Source organism: Vanacampus margaritifer, chromosome 1 (genome assembly GCF_051991255.1).
Source record: "Vanacampus margaritifer isolate UIUO_Vmar chromosome 1, RoL_Vmar_1.0, whole genome shotgun sequence".
Classification (NCBI taxonomy): Eukaryota; Metazoa; Chordata; class Actinopteri; order Syngnathiformes; family Syngnathidae; genus Vanacampus; species Vanacampus margaritifer.
Window position 1 is genome coordinate 66,719,332 of NC_135432.1, and position 18,688 is coordinate 66,738,019.

Here is an 18,688-nt window from a genome sequence, read left to right on the forward strand (position 1 = left end):
ATTTCTACTTGGAAAAAAACTAAACTTCAAAGTCATCTAAATTATTTCATCAACACTTACTGACCTAAAAAAAAATAAATAAATCCAACAAACAACTACAAATCACCAGCGCCTTCGCTGGTGAGCTTCACGACCAATCTCGACATTGCAGCCTGAAGCTTAATGGGATTGCAGTAACGAGTTAACAGCTAAGCGCTTCTTAAATCGATTGAAATAAACTCTGCACGCATGCGAGCCACACACGCCAGCCAAGACCGCGCGCACTAGCGGCGGCTCGTCAATAGAGGGCGCTGCTGACTCACCTTGAATAAGAGTACAACGCAATCATTCCTTCATAGAAAAGATTGGGAAAGTCCGGTCCGACTCTTGCAAATTTCACATCCTGGAAAATGGCAAAAGACATTTACTAATTCAGCCAAGTCACTTGAAACAACATCTTTCGAGATGAGAACGTACCAGCAAAAGCTCGAAGTTAAAAACCTCAAAGATCCAGCCGTCAGGAACTGAACTGCTGCGTGTTCACGAATGTTATGCAATAATTTAATAACAGTTCATTGTTACCAAATAATCTCATTTAATTGAGTGCAGCAGGTGTGATTAGTGTACATACAGCATCATCATTTCATTGATTTATTTTTTTGTCTAATCCTTTATCATAAAATCCTAAAAAATAAAAACAAAACAAAAAATAAAACAGATGAGCACCTCACAAGATAATCCTGGGAATCTTTGGAGCACCTTTGAACAGGTAATAAATACATTCACAAGAAGAAAAAACAGATTTTCAAAATGGACCCCCCCCCCCCCCCCAAAAAAAAAAATGACGACGACTGCACAAAATGTCCAGCCCGACATCTCCGTCCATCCATCATCGGTTGTCGGGATTAAGAAATCTGGTTGTTCAACTGACCCGGGTACTTCTCGAACCTTCTCTCCGCCTCCTCGCTGAAGGCGTCGCCTGTGGGGAGGGGCACGGTTCGGGGGTTTTGCGGGTTTGAACACACATCATGAAGATATTTTCACCATCCCAAAAAAAAAAGTGTGCGGCTTTTTTCGGAGCGCGGCTTACCGACGTGGCAGTTGTCGAACCAGATCCGATGGCCGTCGTACTTGCAGTTGCACTTCATGGCGTTGTTGGTGAAGTCGCTCTCGGCCACTTCCAAGTTAGGGTTGATGACCACCTGAGTCAAAAAAAAAAAAAAAGGGGATGAAGAAAAACAAAAAATGCTTCCTCGTCGTTTACCATTCAAAAAAAAGTCTCAAGAAACCCTATGCCCAAAACTGAACAGGAAGTCGGCCATTTTGGTTTGAATCTGACATTTTAGGCAAATTATCGCAGTCCTTCCCGTAGAAAGTTTGAAGGAAAAAAATTCACCCCTGACCCCACTTTTAACAATTAACTCTTTGACTGGGGGATGCCGTGGGTGCCAGCCGATTTAAGCATTTTGACTGATCTTTCAAGGTCCACAGAAAATTATGTGTTTGGACTATGGAAACACACTTTCTACCAAATGAAAGATTGGACTCTCATCTTTAATCAGAAAAAAAAGTTTGTTTCTACCTTATTCCGTTTTTCAGTAATCAACAATAGAAAATGGTTAGTTTCACCTCTGTTTTGAAACAAACGTCTTTTAACGTCTTTGGCACTCCTCCATAGGATTTTACTAAACGTTATTTAACGTTTTTGGCAGTCAAAGAGTTAACACGAAATTCGGTGTGCACGTCTATCACAACAGGACGCACAAAAAAAGTCTTAAGGACCTACGCCCCAACGCCGGACAGGAAGTTGGCCATTTTGGTTTGAGAAAATTTTCTCCGTCGTTCCTCGTAGAAAGTTTTGGAAACAAATAAAAAAAACTTAGCCCGACACGACTTTTACCAATGAATATGAAATTTGGCATAGATGTCTATTACAAGAGGACACACCAAAAAGCCTCAAGAACCTACGCCAAAAAAGACACAGGAAAGTTAGCCATTTTGGTTTGAATCAGACATTTTGGGCACATTTTTTCAGTTGTTCCCTGAAACGTTAAAAATGAGTGTCAGGCGACGCTCCATTTACCTGCATGATGTAATTTCCGGGCTTGACGTCGGTGATGTCGATCCACTGGCAGTCGATGTCGTGGCGGTACATGTCCCAGCATCCCACCGTGATGCCCTGGTCGCCAAAGTTGGCGCACTCGTAACGCTTGGAAACACCTGCGGCGGGTGGCGCCAGGTCAGGATTGGATGCTCGCCAGCCACTTCATTAGGTACACACAACCGCTCCACTACTGGGCTATACGTAGCCGATTCATAATATTATTAGCTTCGATTTATATAGCGCATTTACGGGATCTTATTGCGTCGGATTTTACTGGTCTGAAAAATTTCTGTTGACCTTCCTGGCAGTCCGAGTCCTCCAGACAGAAACTGGCTTTGTGCCCTTCGGCCACTTTGGTTCCGTTGGCGTTGAGAAGATCGTAGTGCGTGAAAATGTCCATGCTGTGGTAATGTCTGAAAAAAAAAAAAACATCAGAGGACCTTGAAGCTATCGAGAAACATAACTTAACTTAGCGAAAGCTTGAAAAGCCATGAAATGATTAATTTATCTATTTGTACCCGTGACATGCGTGCCACACCCACGAGTGGCGTCCAGCTTTGGGCTTGAAATCGGCGCGGCCGATGTTGTGGATCTGCGAGGAGAAGCGCAGCAGGCGGCGGTGGCCGTAGGGCCAGTTGGCCTTGGCGGCCGACTTGGACAGGCAGTCCTCCTCCGCGGCGCAGTAGAGCATGTGCAGGGGCCGGTCCTCGATGTAGACCGACTGCTGCACCAGCGTCGCGTTCAGGACCAGGTCCGACGTCGCTAAGCAACAACCGCAAAACACATTCCAGTGGCATTCTTGCGGAAATCAGCCATGAAACAGAAGATTGTAAATATTTAAGACGGACTTAAGTCAAATTTTCATGAAAATCCGCCTTTTACGTCAGCAAACTTTAAACTGACGTTAGCGTAATTTAATTTCGGGGGCCGAACGTTACAATGACCCCCCCCCCCACCTCCCCCACCAAAATCCCGCAGATTACAATCAACATCAGAAACTCCAAAATCCACAAAAAAAGTCACAAAAAGATGTCCTAATGTGATGTGAGATTTGCTAGGATGCTTCAAAATTGCTCAGTGATTGATTGTGCATCCCAAATATTACACGTACTAAACATGAATCTGAATGAAAAAAACATTTATTTTTGACTAGTTTGAACCAATGTCAGCATGCCTCAAAAGAGGTCTGCATTTGGGGGCCAAGTGGGCAGTGCCCCCATCAGTTCCCGCTGATTGGGAATGTCAGAGACCCCAAAATATAAGAAAAGTCAAATTTTCTAGAAAAACTTTTTCAAAATTTTTCACAGCTTTTGACTTAAAACGTCGCAATCTGACGCGAGATGCCAGAATACCTTTAAAACAGCTCAGCCATTTTTGCATTTCGGGGCAAGTGAGGCAATGCCCCACCGGATCCAGCAGATTGAAAACGTACTAAAAATAAATTAACAAAAAAAAAAAAACTGTTATAATACACTTTTCTCCAAAAACTAAACAAAAACTCTAATAATATACTTTTTTAAAAATAAAAAATAAACTACAATACTTTTTTTTTTTAAAGACCTCTAAAATGCTATTCTAAAAAAAAAATGCTAATAATATACTTTTCTAAAAATAAAAAAAAATAAAAAAAGTTGTACCAAAATTTGCCTCAAAATAGTTCTGCATTTGGGCACCAAATGGGGCAGTGCCCCACCAGATCCCACCGGTCATAAACGTCGGAAACTCCGAAGTCCAAGCATAGTCGAATTTGACCACAAGTGATGTCAGCACAGCTCAAAAGGTTGAACAGAAATACGGGAATCTTTTTCATGCAAAAGATGTCGCATTAAAAAAAAAACGTTTGTGGCCACTCACTCTCGGAGCAGATGACGCCGGCGGCAAACTTGGCGGCGGCCTTCTGGCAACTGAGCGTCTTGTGTCGCTGGCACTGCGTCAGCGACATCTCGTTCCCGGTGCACTTGACGCCGCTCAGAATCATCTCGGTCACGTTGCTGCTGTCCCAGTACCACGTTTCCTTGGAGGGCGGGGCAAACACAGAGCGGCCAGCCAATCAGAGCAGAGAAGACACACACTCAGGAAGTAATCACTCCATGTTGACAGGGTGGGCACTTTCATCCGTAGATGGTCTAAGGAAGGGTTCGCCGATTTCGGTCCTGCAGGTTTGAGACGTTTACGCCTACCAACACACCTGATACTAAAGATCAGGATCGTTATCAGGAAATGCTGATGAGCTGCTTAAATGAATCAGGTGTGACAGTGGGCGGAAACATCTAAAACCTGCATGACTCAGGACCTCGAGGACCAGAATTGGTGAACCCTGGTCTAAGGGGCACATTTTAAATATGCATGCAAAATAATAATAATAATAATAATAATAATACATTCCTATTATTTGTATTTTTTTTTTTTTTGTATTATTCATAATGTAATTTGAATTAACTAATCAGGGATTTAATAAAAAATAATACAAAAGTGGTAATGTACAGTATACTGTTTATTTGACTAATATATATATATATATATATATATATATAAATCATTTTAGATTATAATAAATGTGTTTGTTATTCATATTTTTCATTGTACTATGTGATGAGGATAAGCGGTTTGGAAAACGGATGGCTGGACATTTAATAATAATTAAATGAAATGTAAAAAAAAAAATCAATACAAAATGAATACATACATTTTAAGGGAGCAGTTTTAGGAAAATGCAACAACAAATATTACATGACTGGTTGATTATATAAACGAAAGGTGTACTTTGCCCAGCCCTTCACTTGACGCTGGTATACACAACTCCCAAAATAAAATTGGCGCTTTTATTGTGAAGGAGCAAGAAGCAATCATCTTATTTTGGAAGTTATCCGCGGCACTTACAGTGATGGCGTGCATGGAGTAGCCCAGGCCGAGCTGCCTGCACGCCACCATGGCCTCCCTGGTGCTCCAGCCCGCGCTGCACACCGTACCCCACCTGGAGCCCACCCGAATCTCCACCCGGCCCTCGTACGTGCTGCGGCCGCCCACCAGCCGGATCTGCGGACCACACGCCCTGCGGGGAGTCACTTAGGCGAACTCCAACTTTTAGTGAAATCAGAATTTGAATAGGATTGTTTACACAATGTTTTTTAGGTGCTGATTTCTTGCTTCTTTTTTTTTTTTTACAATGAATTTCTGGAGATTTTATTTTTACATGCACAACAGAATTCATATGGTAAAAAAAAAAAAAAAAAAAACTCAGCTAGAGTTAGAAATTCAAATTCAAACTCAGATGGCAGAAGTGGAAAATGTGTGCTGTGCCACAGTGTTAGAATGTCAGTGTGGGCTTTTTTTTTGCGTGGGTAGGATGAGGTCAGCGCTTGGACCGTGACGGTGCTTCCACTTGGATTGGGAATGCCGTGTGAGTCGGAATGCTTTTCTTTGCGCGCCACAAAGAAAAGTTGCTCTTTATTAATGTACTGTCACACTTCAAGCTGAAAGCACAAAGGAAGGAAAAACAATATGATAAAATGAAAACTAGCTTAACTTGTGCCCCTAAGCTAGTTTTGCCTCGCAACAAACTATGGAAACATACACGCATTTCATTTTGAAGGTGACAGTATATTACAGGCTGGCGACATCAGTTGTTAGCAACCTACTTGGTTAGCCTGGTTAGCATAGCCCAGGCCTAGCTGCCTGCAGGCCACTATGGCCTCCTTGGTGGTCCAGGTCTCGCCACAGATCAGACCCCAGCCTTCCGTGCCGTTGGCGTCCATGCCCAGGACCTCCACGCGGCCCTCGTAGCGGGTGCGCCCCCCTCCGAGTCGGATCTGTATGGCGGGGCCGAGTGAGCGTTAGCGCAAAGGTTTAGTGGGATCAGGACCAAAACCTCTGATCCCACTGGAGCCTTTGTGAGCATTTACAAGGCCAAAATTAGCTGGTTCAACCTGGAAATAGTCCATGTTGAAGCCTCATCACTGCTGTCAAAACTTATTTTACTAACAAATAAAATTTGGCGTACACAACATTGTGGAGAAACCACGTGTTAGGGTCTACTAGAATGTAAAATTTAACAACACACAACATTGTGGAGCTAAATCATGTCAGCATCTACTGGACCTTAAAAACATTGACGCACACAACATTGTGGAGTGACCACAACATTGTTAAGAGACCACACAAGATCTACAACAACATAAACATGGATGCCAGCAACATTGTGGAAGGACCACGTCAAGAGTCTACTGGAACATGGACCAACACAACATTGTGGAGTGACCATAGGACAGTGAATGCACACAGCATTGTGGAGCAACAACATCAGAGTCTACTCCAAACCCTATTGAGAAGCAACCACACATCAGAGTCTACTGAATCTTAAAAAACAAGGACACATACAAAACTGTCGAGTAACCACGTTACCATGTACTGGAACACAAGCATGAACACCAGCAACACTGTGGCATAACCAGTCTGCTCCACTACTTGAATTCAAATTGTTGATGCACACAACATTGTTGAGCAACCACATGTCAGCGTCTACTAAAACAAAAACGTGGATTCACACAACATTGTGGAGCGGCCACATGCCAGAGTCTACTGGAACATAAACATGGGTGCACACAATATTGTGGAGTGACCAAAAGTTAGTCTACTCCTGACACAACATTGTGAAGTGACATGTCAGAGTCTACTAAAACACAAACATGGATTCACACAACATTGTGGAGTGGCCAAAAGTTAGTCTACCCCTGACACAACATTGTAGAGTGACCACATGTTATAGTCTACTAAAACAAACACGAATTTACACAGCATTGTGGAGTGACCACGTTAGAATCTATTGAAACTTGTAGCAAAAATGGAGCAAACTCAACAAGGAATGTAAATATGGCCAAAAACAACACTGTGGAGTAACCACGTGTTTACTGCATCAGTGCAAAAGTTTGTTTTGACATCAGTGAACAGACCACATGAGTTTGTTAGTGTTTTTGTTATCAAATTAGTAGACTAGGCACTAAATTGTTGTGACGACGTCTCAGCATGACATCGTCACAAAATATTAGTCGCAAAAAAGACATTTTCCTGTACTGCCAATCACAAGGGGCGCACACACGTCATGTGACAAAACTCGCTGGCCCGAACAGAGACGCGTAGATAAAAGCGAGGCGCGGCTCTGACCGAGTTCTCCAGGCCCATGTAGGGAACGTTGCAGCGCACGGCGGCGTCCTCCGTGTGCTGGCAGTCCTCCGACGTGATGTTCTTGAACGGGCAGTTCCAGATGGAACGCTCGTGGCCCGAGCACTTCACCTCGTTCATGTAGATGGGACCCACTCCTGGAAAAACAAAACAACAAACCGAATGTGCGTGGAACATTTACGGGAACTGGGAAAACACTTTCCGCCAGGAAGGTTTATTTGCTGAAGCGAGAGCAAACAACATAGAAAAAGTTTTCCTACATTTGCTGAAAAGAGCAACTGCACCAAAAAAAAAAAAAAAGATTCTCGTCATGGATTTAGAATAATAATCCCTTCCTTGATGGATCTGTGGTAGGAATTCTCCAAGATTTACATGGCTTCCCATCATGCAATTTGGTCATTTTTCAGACATTGGCTGTTATTGAGGGGAGACACTTTCGTAGATTTCCTAGATTTGTTCAAAAGAGGAATTGTTGAAAATAATAATAATCACAAAATTTGGATTTGCGAAGGGTGACTTCTTTGATCTAGGGCGGAAATTCTGCAGTATATGTACTTTCGATATTCAGACATTTTACGACAGCCCTTAACTTTTGTTTAGAAACGTCCTATTTCAAAATGTCTGAAAAAACAAAGCTTTTTCGAGATGTCCTGAAAAGAGGAATTGGAATATAAAAAAAAAAGTCTCACAAATTGAATTTATCCATGATTGATCCCAGGAAGAAAATGTGCAAAACTGCCTAAAATAGAATTAAATGACAATAAAATAAAATAAATAAAAATATTTAATGATTTTTATTTTTTGAATCTCGTTTTTTATTTGTGTATTTATTTATATATAAATATATAGAGATTTCCTGAAAAGAGGAACTGCAACAAAAAAGCTTCACGTTTCAGATTCGGAAATGATCCCTTCCTTGACTGATGATGAATGATGGAAATTCCAAAGCTTGCCCTTTCCGTGAAGGAATTCCTTTATATTATTTACATGCGAATCCTCGTCTCTCAGCATGTACATAAGAAGAAAGTGGAACTTGTGTATGTCAGCATTCCTTCACTGCTGAAAAAAAAAAAAAACTCCCAAGGAAAATTCCGGAGAGAAATGAGGTCCGTGAGTTCAAAGTTGAGGTCCCTGGGGTCGGGTCAAACAACCAAAGTCTGCAAAAGTGTGTGCGTCCCACCTTGGCCCATGCGCCCGCCCGTCATGGCCTCCTTGGCGCTGCCAAAGCCGAGTTCCCTGCACACCACGCTGGCCGACTGCAGGTTCCAGCGGTCGTCGCACACGCTGCCCCACTCGGTACCCTTCAGCACCTCCACGCGGCCCTCACCAGGCCGGGCCCCGCCCTTCAGCCTCACGATGCTCTAGCAAAAAAATAAATTTAAAAAATACCAAGATGTACACAACATTGTGGAGCGACCACACATCAGCGTTTACACAGATATCATGGAGGAACATAACATTGCAAAGCCACCCACAACACCACGGAGAAACCACAACATTATGGAGCAACATCAACATTGTGTGGCGTGACTACACAACATTTTACTGGAAGAAAAACACGCACACACAAAACAATGTGGAGCAACCACATGTCAGTGTCTCCTGGAAAAATCCATGGACACACAGCATTGTGGAGCAATCCCACACCACAGTCTAGGAGTTGGAACTAAAACATGGAGCCGCACAACATTGCGGAGTCAACCCTCACCGAAGCTTTGGGTTTCTTCTTCAGTGAGGCGTGCTGTGGCATGAAGAGAGGTCCGGGCATGCAGCTGACGACGACGGGGGAGCCGCCGCGGCACGACGCCGTGCCGTTGGGCCCGTTGAACTCCATGGGGCACGCGGCCAGGTGCACCTCCGTGCCCGTGCACGCCACCGAGTGCACGCGGTACACGTTCTTCTGGCGCTCCAAAAACAACCTGCGAGGGCACAAGATGCATTTTTAACGAGTCCGTTTTAACATGGGCCAACTTTTACTATAGGTCAATTTTCACGCTAAGCTAATTAAAAAAAAAAATTGGGGGATTTTTTCCCTTACATTTCAATTCTTACCATAAAACAGTTTGTATTTATTTATTTTTTTTACGATTGGTTAGTTTTTTGGAAGACTCCATTTTTACCTTTAGTCAGTTTTTACCAACGACTTTTCTTTCTTCTTTTTTTTTGTAACCAAGGTTCAGTTTTCAACAAGCTTGTTTTCTTGAAATCATGTGTTAATTTATTTTTTGAGTCAATTCTAACCATGGGTCAGTTTTTAACCAAGGATCAATTTTTACCATCAGTCTTTTTTTTTTAACTGTCAGTTTTTAGAGTTTTAGAATCAGTTTTTGACCTTTTTCAACTGTGAGTCCCTTTCAGAGGTGGCAAATCCAGGTCCAGCCACAGTTTGGCTTTAGCCCGTGGTGCTAGCTAGCTAGCTCCTTAGCAGGTAAACGAGAACCATGGGAGCTAGCTAGGGAGCTAGCTAACTAGCACTTGAGGCTAAAGCCAAACTGTGGCAGGGTTTTTACTAGTTTTTAAAACCATGGATCGGTTTTTACTCAATTCCTAGCATGTCTTTTTTTTTTGCATTAGTCAATTTTTAACCAGACAAATTTTTGTCATTTACCATTGGTCTTAAAATTACTTTTTTTCAGTCAATTTTTTCTGTTAGTCAGTTTTTACTAGGAGTAAAAAAAAATATATATATGTAAGTGAGGGAGGAGGGCAGGGAGGTACATAGGAACACAGAAGAGGATTGTAACAAAGTGTCCAACATGAGACAACAATCTCCCCTAATGCATGCTCAGAAAAAAAAAAATCTGTTGAAAGTGCGCTTGTTGCCGCCGCGACACGGTTAGTACACACGTTACCTTGGCCCGGGGCTGCTCTGTTTAGACTTAGCAAAAGCTTTAGCTTGCCTGCCTGCAAGGTAAACACGGGTTAGACGGCACAATTCCAGCCCACGGCAATAAAAGGATTAGAGTTGAAAAGGAAAGTGTCACTTTAAACATGGCGGCTAACATCATGTGACCATAATAAGAATGATTCCGATTGTTTTCCATATTGTTCCAGGCCGTCGCTTGTTGAAAGTGACACATTCTTCTTCCTTTCAAACACAAAAGAATGAAAACTTCCAACTATTGTCCATTTGGCACAAATGAGTCCGTTTTGAAATCTGCGTTATTAATTACAATGCTAACAAGTTGTTTATTGTTGAAGAATCCATCACAAGGTATTTCCTGCATGCGAACTTATTGAAATGAGCAGAAGTCTCATAGCCAAACATTCACTCAGTACAGGTTGACGGAAGTCAATTTAAAATCGACAATCAGTGCCATCATCAACATGCTGCACGTGACAAAAGTCTAAATGATTAGTTACAAAATTGGTTAATGGGAGATTCATCAACTAGTGGGAAATGTTAATAGCTACTCTAAGAAGAAAAACACAACGCGGCCGCACGCGGACGGTGCGGCGGGCTTGTTTTCTCCCCCGGCGACAGAGTACCTGGCACCTGCCGACAGGTTAACCTTTGACCTGAAGACCCTCTCGGCGGCGCGCTTTCTCAAACGTCTGCAACCACCACACAGCCATAAGCAGTCAATCACATTTGCTACAGTGGCGGGCGCTTTTAAACAGTCTCACAGCATTGGATGCTTCTCACAGTCAATTCGTTTCTTACAGTGCAACGTTGGTTTCAAGTACATTTCTTACAGCGGACATTTGCTAAAGAGTACGTTTTTTTTTTGTAGTGGGGCGCCGGGGTCATCGGGGAATCGAGATGCCGACATTCCACAAGTGGGCAGCTTAAATTGAGGTCAAACGTAAGTACGCAGATATTCCAAAAATTTCACATTCAGCACACAACTTTTTAGTCTCGGTCAGACCGCGTGAAGGTTTATTCACAAACTCTCGTAAACACCATTTTTGTCCCATTAACCGTCGGATAGAGTCCTCATGAAAGCAAGCATACATTTCAAGTCACAATTATCCACCAGTAGTCATTTGATGCATGTTGGATGCTACACTGGCTGCTAATAGACAAAACATTGACTTTAATGTTGCCATGGCAACCCGGGCTTCCCCCACTTTAGCGGCCTGTAATAAAATCCGGACGTAAAAGTAATAGTTAACACTAATGTAGCTGGCATTAGAGTCAGCTTTAAAATTAAATACCTTTAGTTTAATTACATCATAAATATGAGGATTTATTTTATGTATTTGTAAGAATGTTGTTGTTTTGAGGGTTTGTTTTTATAGTGGAACCAAATTTCGTTATGTGCGTGTTGTATGGGGACGCTAATGATTGACGCTTTGCTACGTCATTTCTTCTAAAACGATCGAAAGCCGGCTTTAAGAGCTGCTGTTGTAGAGCATGTTGGAATAAATTATTTTGACTCCTCTCCAGTACATGCGGCCAATTAGGTAACATATTTGCAATCATTTGCACTCGTTCTGCTTTCTGTATTTTCGATGCCTTTTGGAAGTAGGGTGCTATCGTTAGCTCGCTAGCACTAGCCCGTTAGCACGCTATCATCGTTAGCAGGATTGTTTAGTGGATGTTAACAGGCCTATATGGCAAATGGAAGTTATTTTTGATTGTTTATATCTTTATGTTCTCAATGAGAATTATTTTGTGTTATTTAACTCTTTAATATGGTGTTTTCTGTATTTTGTGCAGTTCTCACGGCATGCTTAACCGCAATAAATGCCTGTTGTAACAAGAACCACTTGGACTGAGTCGTAACAAATGATATGGTTTAAAAAAAAAAAAAAGTGCATGAATACATGAAGGTAAAAGTAATTGTATAGTCAAAGGTAAAGAAAATTTAATAGTTCTCATAAAAGGTGGGAAATTACTGGTACAATTAAAAAGTAAAAGTAGCTTCTTAAAAATAGTCATATATATATATATATTTTTTTTTAAACCTAAACCGCACATGGGTCCATAAACGAGGTCACCACGAGCGCCTCGTGACCAAACAGGATGTACAGTATCCCAGGCGCGGATCTGTGTGGCTTCACACACACCTGACAGACGCACACACACACTTCTCCTTGAGCTTGTGCAAGACGCCTGCCCGACACGCACACGTTTTTAAATAAAAGCCTTTTTTTTTTTTTCCCCTCTCTCAGGCCACCTGGAAATGTGAAAGACAAATATCCTCATAGGGAGAAAGTCTGCGAGTCGGCTGCAACTGCCGTTATGGAGCTGGCGGAAAGAGTTAGTACAAGGTCCTGTTTTTTTGTGCTCTAATTGCGAGTCACGTCGTAATCGTTGCCATCTCTGCAGTCCAACACAAAAAAAACAAAACAGACGGAAACACGTGACGGGGAGCAATGCTCTAAAATGGGAAACCGCACAATTCATGATGGAATAATATTGCATTAGATGGACAATTTATTCGGGACGCCAATACATGACATCCATTAGAAAATGTCTGCCTAATAATGTTCAGATTTCATTGACACTGGTCAAAAGAGGTTTTGACGATTTTGAGATGTGTTATGCATTTTTTTTAAATCAGCGAATAATGGTTGACGATATAATAACTATAATTTAAAATGTTCATGTTTTGAATTGTAATCAACAATGTACATTTCACTATATTGCTAAATATTATATCAAATAATAAAAAAATAGTTTTATTTTGCAAAACAGCTTTTAATGCATTTGTTGTCATTTCTCAGTAAATAATGGATGGAAATATATTACATTTAAATAAACACATTTTACTTGTTTAATATAATTATATATTTTATAGATGATTAAATATAACATTGTTTATACGTTTTTATATTTGAATATAATTGCATTTTTAACATACCTTTGAATGTTATATATAAAAAAGATACATTTAACTCTTATTTTGTTCTCTCTTTGACTGCCAGACGTTTTCAGAAAAGGGATGCCGTGGGTGACAGCCGATTTAAGCATTTTTGACTGATCTTTCAAGGTCCACAGAAATTATGTGTTTGGACTATGGAAACACACATATTACCAAATTAAAGATTGGACTCTCATCTTTCATCAGAAAAAAAAGTTTGTTTCTACCTTATTCCGTTTTTCAGTAATCAACAATAGAAAATGGTTAGTTTCACCTCTGTTTTGAAAAAAAAAAAAAAACGTCTTTTAACGTCTTTGGCAGTCAACGAGTTATTTTTTTGATTTTTAATATAATTTATTATACTGTAAACATTTAAATAATTAGCTTTTACTTTTAATAAAACTATCATCTATTTTTTAAAATAAAAGTACAAAAGTATTGCAACAAATATTTTTCATTATAGTTAATTGTAAATTCTTATATCACATTATCTACTTCTTATTGATTTTAAGAATTATTGAGGATTTTTTCACATTTTAATATAATTTATTATACTGTATATGTTTAAATAAGTAATGTGATTTTACTTTTAATAAAACTACAGATTTTTTTAAATGAAGGTGCAAAAATATTGCAACAAATCTTTTTCCACTTTTTTTTTCTCCAATATACTTAATTCTAATTCTTAGATGATTTTATGTACTTATATCCTCGTTTTTTGCCAATCCACTTGGTAGAGTGGGCAGGAATGGAGCAAAACAGTTTTGGACTCTTTGGCCTGGTTTTTAAGTCTATTTATTTGATGAAAAATGGAATGATTTCAACTCATTTCATTGGACGGCGTACCTAACAATGCGGCGATACATCGCTACGGTAACCAGCGTGCGTCACTGACCTGTAGAAGTTCTTGTTGACCTTCCTCTCGTGAGGGAATCCCAGCATGCCGCAGACCACGCGCGTGTTCTTCACCGTCCAGCCGGCGTCGCACACCTGCGCCCAGCCGTCCTTGTACTTGACCTCCAGGACGCCCTCCGTGATGGGCAGACGCTTTTTGGCCGCCGCCAACACCGCGCGTAGACGCACCTCCTCCAGCTTGTTCTCGTCCACGTGGGCCTGGTTAAAAAAAAAGAAGAATATTACTGAAAGTGGTAACGGTAGAGTAACGTTAAAGGTAATGAAGTTCCAAGTGGACCGACCTCGATGACGTTGGCGTCCACGAATCCCGGAATCCTCTCGTCTTTGCACACCACGCCGGCGTCCTCGTCGTGAGTGCAGTCGCTGTTGCCCCAGCCGCGAGATTTGCACGCGCCGATGCTTCGCTCGCCGCCGCCGCACTGCACGTTGTCCAGCCAGATCTTACCTTTAACATAATTACAACAACTGCAGCTACAGACTTCATGGGGCTCCAGCCTAACTGCCCCAAAATTGCTTTTTGGGATTTTCAGAAATAAAAAAAATGTAGTAAATGAATAGCTCAATGGGCGCTGGTTGCTAGGCAGATTTAATTGGGCTTCAGTGTAACTGCCCCAAAATGTTTTGAGATGAAAATGAAATTGTTAATATTTTGTAGGTTAGCGACAAAGTTTCTAAATGAGATTTTAGCCAGGAGTTTCTCAGATTATTTTCCTGTACAAATCCCAATTTTTTTTTGGGATATATTAGCTTCTTGTTGTCAAGTAGATTTCATGGGGCTCAAGCATAAGTGCCCCAAAATAGATTTTTTTTTTCTGTTTTAAAACGCTACATACTTTGAGGGTTAGCAACAAATGTCATAAACTAGCCAGGACAACTGCGCCGATTATTATTTCGCAACGATGGCACTTGTTGCTAGGCAGACTTCATTGCATCTCAATCACAACTGCCCAAAATTCCCAAATATGTTCGCTTTTTGGCTAAAAATAAAATACTTTACTAAAGTAAATTAAGTTAGGGCTGTGCAATTAATCAAAATTCTATCACAATTTTAATTATTACACTCCACAATTACAAAATCTGCATAATTGTAACAACAACAAAAATACAATTATCAGTAATACAAATTTTGAGTTGCTTAAATTTATATATATATATATATATTTATTTATTTATTTTATTTTATTTTAAAATGACTAATTTAATTAATCATGTTTGGTCCAAAAGGAACTAAATATTATAGTGAACATAATTACAACATAATTACAGTGTTTCAAAGAAATGTATTTGTCTTATTTTTACAATATAATTCAATAATTTTATATTTTTAAATGTTCAAAAATTTTCTTGTTTTGTGCCAAAAACAAATGATTGTCCTAATTGTGATTTCAATTATTACCAAATTAACCGTGATTAATATTTTCTTCATAATCGAGCAGCCCTAATTCCAGTTGTCACTTGTTGCTAGGCAGACTTCACAGGGAATCAAGCTTTGCAATACGCAAGTAGATAAAAGCACAATTAAGAGTGGAAAACAGTGGCAGAGGGGCAAATCCTACCTTGCCCCTTTCCGTATTTGGCGCTGTGCGTCCATCCGCTGGCCTCAACGAATCCCAGCTGTCGACACAGCACGTTGGCGTTGGATATGGAGAAGTCGTCGTCGCATACGGTGCCCCACTCGCCCTTGTAGAAGAGCTCCACGCGGCCCTCGTTGTGCTTGCGCGGGAACCCGGCCAGTCGGACTTTCAGCCTCTCCGTCTGGGGCTGCGGGGACGGCCGCGAGGACGGCGACGAGGACGGCGACGGGCGAAGGGCGGTGGGCGCCGGCGGCGTCTGGGCGAGGCAGCGGAGCGAGCACAAGGCGAGGGAGAAGAGGAGGGTCAAGTGATGGCGACCAGTCCGCGCCGACATTCTGACACCTAAACATCCAACAGACAAATTCGATTCAATTCAGCTCAAAAGTCAATACAGGACTCAAACAAACGCAGTGCGACCTTGACTTCCGAGTGCCCCAACTTAAGAGCTTGTCGAGTAACGAGCCGTATTAACTAGCAGATAATAATTTGCAATCCACTATTTCAAAATATTAGCTCATACTTTTGTAACAGGAAAGGGAACATACGTCGCAGACCTGTCGTGCGCTACATAAAAGTGCTATTGATGACTTTCTGTGTAGCAGGGCGGGATGAGAGCACGGGTGGGGGTGGGGGTGGGGGGGGGGGGTGGTTCGTTCCGCACAAATCTAGTAGTGTGTTGTGTTTGTACAGAGACCACCAGGCGGGAGGCTTCTGCTCCAAAACATGACTGAGACTTTTCCGCATCAGGAGCCATTCTAGGGTTGAAAAAATATCCCCATCATTAAAAAAAATAAATATCTCCAACCGGTGTGGTAGGCTTTCATCTCCTTTCAAAGATTCTCAACACCCCCCCCCCCCCCCCGTTCCCTCATCACACCTGGTGTGCTAAACCAAGCGTTTGTTCGATTGCCGGCATTCGTGCCAGAGGTTGCTGACCTCACTGACTCCACGGCAGTTGCACGTCTTCTGCTGCTCGAACCAGCAGCCTGACTCAACATCACAGTGGGACAATTTCACACACGTGTGTGTGTGTGTGTGTGTGTGTGTGTGTGTGTGTGTGTGTGTGTGTGTGCGCGCGCCTGCGTGTGTGCGTGGACGGTCTGGGTCGGGATGTCATGGGCGTAAAAGCCCTGTGAGTGTGACAACCCGGTGGGAGAGTCCAGCCACTGTCGGCTTTAAATGGAAATATTTTCTTGGCTCAAACATGTGGTTTTGTGTCGGCCTGTGGCTTTTTTGTCAAAATTAAAAGAGATATTTTATTTGTACTTTGTAGGAAGTGAATTTTCCCTTTGAACGCCTCTGAACAGGATCTTCTAATGGTCCTTAAAAAATATATATATCCTTGACCCAATATAAAAAAAGTCAGCATTTTTACAATATTTTACAATAATAAAGTTATGTACTTTTTTAACCAAGATAACCAATTGGAAAATAAATCTTACAAGGATAACTTATTTATTCAGATTATTTTAGGATATATTATGGATGACTATTTTCTGATTATTATTTTTGCCAAGATAAAAAAAAAAGTGTTTTTTTTTTTTAACAAAGCTGTATTTTATAATATAAAATCGATTTGATTATTTGAAGATAGTTTCATTGTTATAATTCAGCATTTCCCCCCAAAACTTTAGCCACATTTTTTTTAAGACAGCCAACAAAATTTTTGTCTTTTTTAAGACAGCCAACAAGAATTTTGTCTTACTTTTTCAACATGGAAGTCATGAAAACTTGGGAGCTTAGTCGTTGGAATTCATATACAGTGCAGACTTAGAGGTCAATTAGTGACAGTTTGTAGCTAGCATCTCTTTTCTGTCGCCTTTTTGTAAACACACGAGCCGTCATTCAATCACACTCAGAAGTTCCACATCATTTCGCTTTTTTTTCCCCCAGTACATGTAAAATTGCATTCTATGATGTACGTGCTTACCTAATCGTGTAACGGTTCCACAGCTTTTGTTTTCTTGGGGGGGGGACAAAACGTTCCTGAAAAAAAAAGGGGGGCGAGAAACCACACGTGACACTAAAGAACTTCACACTTGGCTCCGTCTAATTGTTGGTGGGGTTAGAAAAACACAAACAGTTGGAAAGCGTGTGGGAGGCACGTCGTCGTCTTCGTCGCGGTGTCTGTAAATTGCCAGCTGTACAGCAAGCTTGGCCAGACACACCGGGAGGAGGAGGAAGAGGAGGAAGAGGAGGAAAAGAGGAGGAGGAGGAGGAAAAGAGGAGGAGGAGGAGGGGGGCTGAGTCTAATTCCTGGGAAGCGCACACACGGACTCTTTCACGGTTGTCTGGCGCTTGCGTAATATGAGGAAAAAAACAAGGTGGCTCAAATTGATCACGTGATCCTAATGAAGACGCACGAGCAGAGGACACTTCATTAGGAACAGCCGCATCATTTAATAAGATGTAAAAATGCATCTAACGACAGTATTAATTTTTCTTTTTTTTACTACTCATTTACATATATTCTCAAAGGGGGAAAAAAATCTGATGAAGCATATTTTCTATTTGAAAGAAAGTCACAATTTTACAATATATTTCCCTGCGTTAACTTAATTTTATATGCAAACAACTCACAATATTACGAGAATACTTGACATCATTCAATTTTTTTTAATGACATCTTTCTGATTAAAAAAAAGATGGATTCTCAATAAACGTGCATTAAGAGCACCAATCAACAAAGTTTTACTGTTTTTTTTAAATTAGAGATGCAAGTTTTAAATTTTTAATTTTTAGTGCTCCAAATTTGTGATTAAAAATCAAGAAAATAAATTACAATAAAGGTCAGATTTTGTCTGTACAGCGCAAATTTTTTTATAGTCTGTAATCTTACAAGTCATTCAGTTTTAGAGGATATTCAAAATTTTGTGAGGAAATAAAATTTAGAAAAAACAACATTTATTCTTATAGGATTACGATTTACAAAGATTTTTTTTATCCTTTCAATCAGTGACCACATTCTCATCTAAAAGAAAAAAGTCTGTGCCAGTAATAAAAGTTGTTTATTAGGGAATGATGACACTACAGTGAGAAACCTGAAACAAAAAAAGGTCCTCTTTCAAATCAAGCTTTGTTTTTCCTCTTCAAAGTCAGCAGTATAGAAAAGCGATTGTCACAAGGCA

General features: G+C 40.9%; 1 protein-coding gene across 4 annotated transcripts; it reads right to left on the bottom strand.

The window, feature by feature from the left end:
- Positions 1–550: 550 nt before the first annotated feature.
- On the bottom strand, positions 551–17,877 carry loxl3b (lysyl oxidase-like 3b). Of its 4 annotated transcripts, none has more exons than XM_077563419.1 (15): positions 17,491–17,877; positions 15,543–15,902; positions 14,268–14,431; positions 13,967–14,184; positions 8,970–9,180; positions 8,442–8,622; positions 7,244–7,398; positions 5,722–5,892; positions 4,964–5,119; positions 3,938–4,097; positions 2,602–2,845; positions 2,381–2,496; positions 2,063–2,199; positions 1,070–1,181; positions 551–958 (listed from the first exon to the last, which is right to left on the bottom strand). In XM_077563419.1, the coding sequence occupies exons 2-15, from the start codon at positions 15,892–15,894 to the stop codon at positions 885–887; spliced, it is 2,451 nt and encodes an 816-aa protein (XP_077419545.1). In that variant the 5' UTR covers positions 15,895–15,902; positions 17,491–17,877; the 3' UTR covers positions 551–884. The 4 variants fall into 4 exon arrangements, with proteins under 4 accessions (XP_077419545.1, XP_077419530.1, XP_077419523.1 ...); XM_077563404.1 differs by lacking the exon at positions 4,964–5,119 and having other exon boundaries at positions 17,491–17,546; positions 17,642–17,875; XM_077563397.1 differs by lacking the exon at positions 4,964–5,119 and having other exon boundaries at positions 17,491–17,875.
- Between the last annotated feature and the right edge of the window lie 811 nt (positions 17,878–18,688).